Source organism: Saccopteryx leptura, chromosome X (genome assembly GCF_036850995.1).
Source record: "Saccopteryx leptura isolate mSacLep1 chromosome X, mSacLep1_pri_phased_curated, whole genome shotgun sequence".
NCBI classification, from domain to species: domain Eukaryota; kingdom Metazoa; phylum Chordata; class Mammalia; order Chiroptera; family Emballonuridae; genus Saccopteryx; species Saccopteryx leptura.
In genome coordinates, this window is record NC_089516.1 from 124566388 (window position 1) to 124572387 (window position 6000).

Sequence of the window (6000 nt, forward strand, 5' to 3'; positions counted from 1 at the left end):
CCCTCATAACTCACAAAGCTTACTTTCTAGGTTCAGTCTTAAAGATGGGCTTGCCTGCTCTTGCAAGGCTATCAAAATATAATGCCAGAATGCTGTCAGTATTCCACCAAGATGCCTTCATTTTCCAGGAGCATGAGCTGGAGAGGTCCAAATAATCTAGATGCCACAGGGTAAAAAACACTATCTACCAAGAACTGTAATATGCTAGTCTAGCATTCAGCACTATGTACAGCTTTAGTAACCAAAATATCTTCAGGATATCATATTCAAAAGCTAACAATGAGATGAAAGGTGATATCACATAGAGTCAATGGCCAGCCAATCTTGAAGAAGAAACCTTACTTCTGCGGGCCTGGTTTCCTCACCTGCAAAAGGATAGGGATAATCTCCAAGGTCCCTCCCACCTCCATTATTCTATTATTCTGTGAATCAAGACTGCTACATCTTAATTGCATCCAGGAAGTATTAATTCTGCAACATTTGTTTGGCCACGTACTCTATATAAGGCCTGGTGGAGGACACTGTGAGGGCCATACAGATGCAGGAAACAATCCCTGACTTTGAAAGAGCTCAAAGTACAATAACCATAGAATTCAGAAATATAAGAAATGTCATATGGACCCTGGCTGTTTGGTTCAGCAGTAGAGCATCAGCCCGGCATGTGGAAGCCCCAGGTTCAATTCCCACTCAGGGCACACAGGAGAAGCGCCCATCTGCTTCTCCACCCCTCCCCCTCTCCTTTCTCTCTGTCTCTCTCTTCCCCTCCCGCAGCCATGGCTTGAATTCTCTCTGTCTCTCTTCCCCTCCTGAAGCCATGGCTCAAAAGGTTCAAGCAAGTTGGCCCCAGGTGCTGAGGATGGCTCCATGCCCTCGTCTCAGGCGCTTAAATGGCTCAATTGCTGAGCAATGGAGCAATGGCTCCAGATGGGGAAAGTATCGTCATGGGGGAGCTTGCCAGGTGGATCCCGGTCAGGGTGCATGTGGAAGTCTGTCTGTCTTTCTCCCTGCCTCTCACTTAATAAAAAAAAAGAAAAAAGAAATGTCATATAATTATGTGTTACAATTTGTCCCCCAAATGCAGAAAGATTTCATAAAGGAAAATTCAAGAAGGGACTTGAAAGAGAGGTTGAATTTGGAGGTTAGAAACGGGACAATTACTAAGCAGTGTTACAAAGCATTTTTCAGTTCATCCCATTCCATGACTCCTCTGTACGTCACAAGCATGGATGAGGGTCAATCCAATGAGGTTTGATATTGCCTTGATGTGATTTCTTCTATATATAGCAGAGTGAGGCATAAGTACTAATCATCGCAGCAAACTGCTTCTACCTCAGTGGTCAAGAGTCACACAGTCATTCTTGCTATGAGAGAAGTCTGGGGACCTTGTTCCCACTAGCAATCTGTCACAAAGTTAAAAGATGCAGCTAGGAAGCCAATTCCAGAACACAGTGCACTTGGTCCTTTCCCAAGTTTTATCAGGAAGTGGAGACTAAATACCACAATCACCTTTCAGTAGCTGGACAGCTAACAAGTTGTCAGTGTCATTCTGCTATAGGGTCCTGACATTCCTGGCCAAGCTGGTGGCTATGTGTTTATCATACAAGCTGGCCTGAGAAGAATTCATGTGCTCAAAACTGAAACTAGCAGACACACACATATTGCCTACTTATCTCACCCTAAGAATATATTAAGAAATCCTTTTTTTAAGCATTATACAATTTTCACTCTGCTTTTAAATTCAAATACATTTACCATAGATATAATTATACACTGCTCACAAAACTTAGGGGATCAGGGAATGTACAGAAACTGCAGTACTTTCAGCCTTTTGTATAGTGCATTCTCACCAATGAAATAAAAGTTGGTTTTGCATCTCATTTGCATAATCAAACAACTTTCTTTGACTTGTCGTTTGCTTTTCTGATGTTCTTGTTTAATAAAAAAATCAAATGCTTCTTTTTTATCACTTCATATTCGTTTTAAAATATCCCTTAATTTTTGTGAGCAGTATACTTAAACACATAGACATATTTAAATACAGTTACCTACCTGTAATTTTCTAGCCTCTCTTTTTCTGTGTGTGTATCTGACTCTTCCAGACAGACACAATAGTTATATAGAATTTCAGATTCTCAGAGTTGCAAGAAGCTTAGTGACGATCTAACCCGATTTCCCATCCCGGGCAAAAATCCACTCTGTGACAGCAGCCCTCTGGGATGGCTACCTGGCTTTAGAAACACTTTTAACACTTTTAATTAGCTCCTGATGACAACCTTTTTTCATCCTATGTAGTCAACCTACTCTCTCTCCACTGAAAATTACAGGTCCCTCCTTTGAGAAATCTAAATGTGTAGAAGCAAAATCCAAAAATAAAAAGATGTCCACTGGCACCACTAACACTATATGTTTTCCATCGAGGGGCGCCCACACGCTTGACTAGATTTCTCAAGCCCCCTGGCCGACCCATGGCTGTGCCACAGGCAGCAGTAAATCAACTCACACTTGTTCCTAAGCACCTGCGCAAGCAGGCCCTTGTTACTAAAATGAAGATCCAGGTATGGCTCAGGATCTGGACTCTCTTCCCAAAGGTAAATATGCAGCAGCCAGAGGAAGTGATCTCTGCACTCCTGGACAATCTGAAGATGACAATGAACAGCTCTTTGTCACCCTCACCTTCCTGAAGACACGGGACTAGATCAGTTGACTTCTGAGGTTTCCTTAAGTTCTAATACAAACTAAGGAGCCCATATTAGGTCCCCCAGACCTTATCCCCCACTGTGTGGCTGGTAGTAAATGACAGACTCTGAAGAAAACAATTGACCAGAAAACTACTCCTTTCTTCAGTCATGCTGGTTTCCTTGGTACAGCCTGTCATTGGGAGACAAAGGTAGTCACCACCTAGGATTTCTGTCTCTCTCTCTCTCTCTCTCTCTCTCTCTCTCTCTCTCTCTCACACACACACACACACACACACACACACACACAGATTCCACCACTCTCAGTGCAAAGGATTCATCGCCAGGGCCCTCTCCCCTTTGGTCAGAGTTATACTTCCCCATTCCACTCTTCAGCTAATATATTTACTTCCTTCTCCTCCTCCCTTCTCCCTCCCCCAGCCTTACCTTCAAAAATATTTATTGTATTGCACAGAGAGCTGGAACTCTGGGTAGTTTACAAACAACCTCACCCTTCATATCTGAGAGCAAAGCCTGAGAAACAACTTGGGGATTGGGGGAGTCACCTTGATAGAAAATAACTTGCCTCTGTCAAACCGTAACTTAGCTAATTATAAGCTTCATGCCACAAGCAGTTTTCTTCAGAAGTCTTCAGGGTTTAAGTTGTACAGATCAAAATCAGACTCTGGCTTGACCTGTGGTAGCACAGTGGATAGAGCCTCAGCCTGGAATGCTGAGGTCGCCAGTTTGAAACCCCAGGCTTGCCGAGTCAAAGCACATACAAGAAGCAACTACTGTGAGTGGATGCTTCCCGCTCCTCCTCACCTTTTCTCTCCCTCTCTCCTCTCTTAAATAAATAAATAAGTAAATAAATAAATAAGACTGTTTGGCTCACAGATACAAAAAGGACCAAATGCCAATAGCTCCAAATGTCAAGCTCCCCTGGTAATCAAACCACAGGCTTCCTAGGCTCAGAATTATCAGCTCGCTCAGGATCTGGAAACAAATTTTATATCTGTTTTGAGTGATTTCAATCACAAAAAATTAACTCCAAGGCTAGGGGGCTGGGGCCAAAAAGAGCTAGTAATTTGGCAAGGGATGAAGCAAAAGACAGGGAGGATAATAGACTGCAGAGTTGGGCTCTGCACTTGCAAAAAGAAGCAAGGCAGGAATAAAGCAAAGAAAATTGGAAAGATGGGTCAGAAGAAGGGGAAACATTATGCATGTGCCTGTCTGACTGCACATGCTCAAGTGTACCACACACACATACACACACACACACACACACACACACTCACTCAGCCATGAAACTCAGACCCAAAAGCAGCTAAGAATCCATGATCAAACTGCCTGACTTTGCCAAATACTTCACAGAGTCAACAGTAGTGGCAGCAGACGTGCCTTTGAGAAAGAGCTCTCTGACCTTACTTTCCTAGTCCTGTTACAGACTAGGTCCCCTTTATCCCTCTGCTGTTACTCAAGCCAGATGTAATCATCAAGAGGTCTAGCAAGGCAGCTCAAAAAATCGCTCTTGATGCATGGGGAAAACCCGAAGTCCTGGCAGAAAAAGGACAAAAATGAGCTCCAAGTGACCAAAGCTCATTTTAACTACCCACAAATTCTGGCCAAGGAGTCGCTCCTCCACTCCATGGCCAAGCTTCAGCATGGGAGCTTCAGCTCTAAGTCACCTGTGTTATAGGAACCACAGCAAGCTCAATCAAGTGTGACTCACTGTCTACACACATCTTCTACACACACCTTCTCAAGGCCCTCCTCATAATAACCCCAAACCAATTAGCATCGCTCCCATCCCCAAAGTGTACAGCATTCTCAGTACAACCAGCAATGATATTACAGTACCCTAGAATCCAGCTGGCCACCTCCCTAGCAAAGGGGAGGAGGCCTACACAGACTATGAACAGTGGCTCTAGTGCTGGCTATTACATCACAGAAAATAATTACTCTAAGGCTGGTATCAAGCACACACAAAATAGAGAGTTTTTTATGTTGAGTGATTTTGAGTGAAAGAAAGAACTACTCACACACACAAATAAGCACAAATGTGCCACACACACAGTTAGTTTGCAGCACAGCAGGACTGGAACAAATCTGCAGGTTCCCAATTCAGTGCCTTTTCAATTTAACAGGTAGATGAGAGCTAAGCCCTAAGTACACAGGACCCAGAATAACAGAATAGGTGGGTATGGTAGGGTGGAGTTAAGACCACAAAGGGGACCCCTGAGCTTGGGAGAGGTGGGAAAAAGGCAGTTTGTCACTAAGCACCTAAGGAAGCCACTGAAAAGGGAAGGTGAGTAACAAAGACAAATTCCTTTATTTTTCAAGTGTGCCAGGGGTAGTCACACATCGGTGCTATAATATTGGTATCAAAGGTCTTGGTCTTTTTAGGCAACACATACTCTGCTATAAGCATAAAGCAATGGATTCGGTTGGCATGATCTATAGACACTGATCAAGAGGACAGTGACAACCATCCAGGGACCACCCACTAGCTCCCCAGAAAGAAGGTTCTTCCCCAGATTCAAAGTAATCATTGCCAGGCAATGCGACTCAACGGAAACTCACTCAAAAGCGAAGAAGAGTGTACATGTCCCCAGGATGAGGAAGAGGGTCAAGTAGAAGATGCCCTTTTGCCGGGCCATCATGACGCGGCCATCACAGCAGAAGGTGTTCCTGCCTGGGAGTTTCTCCCATTTCCGTGTCACCTTCTTTCTCACCACCATCACAGACATGTCTGGAATTCCTGGTCCAAATGCACTTTGCGATTATTATAAGGTGGAAGAAACGGAAGCTGCGCCCAGCTTTAAAATCACGCCTCCTGCTATTGCTGCCGCTGTGTCAAACATCATCAAGAGTCCAATTTCCAACCCTAAGAAAAAGAACAAAAAATGAGATGGGAACATGAAAATGCAATTCAATCCTCCTAGTTCAGAGGCAGAAGATAAGCCTGAAAGGGTGAGGGTGAGAAGTGGGATAAGTTTATTTCCAAACTATGTTTGTCCTCTAAGGTTAACAGTTCCTAAAAAATATAATGATAAGACGGCTGGTGTATTTTCTTAAATAAAGCCCATGCTTCCAATATAATACTGGTGATCTGTTTATCATAGAACCTTGGATCTGAAGGGTTTTTTTTATAGGTGATAGCCCTAATTAGTTGGTTGGAAATGAGTACAGTGAAGACCAGAGAGAGAAAATCACTTATTCAGGGTTAAACGACCACAAAGTTAAGCCAAGAAAACATGTCTGCAGACTTTCAGTCCAGGGCACTTTCCACCACACCACATGTTCTATAACCATCATTAAGAGA

At 43.5% G+C, this 6000-nt stretch overlaps 1 protein-coding gene across 1 annotated transcript in view; it reads right to left on the minus strand.

The window, feature by feature from the left end:
* Positions 1 to 5457, minus strand: part of ZDHHC9 (zinc finger DHHC-type palmitoyltransferase 9) — a 55074-nt gene extending 49617 nt beyond the window's left edge. Inside the window, exon 1 of the mRNA XM_066356119.1 lies at positions 5259 to 5457. Within this exon, the coding sequence (XP_066212216.1) occupies positions 5259 to 5425 (167 nt within the window). The 5' untranslated portion in view covers positions 5426 to 5457. The remainder of the gene's footprint in view (positions 1 to 5258) is intronic.
* Positions 5458 to 6000: the final 543 nt, after the last annotated feature.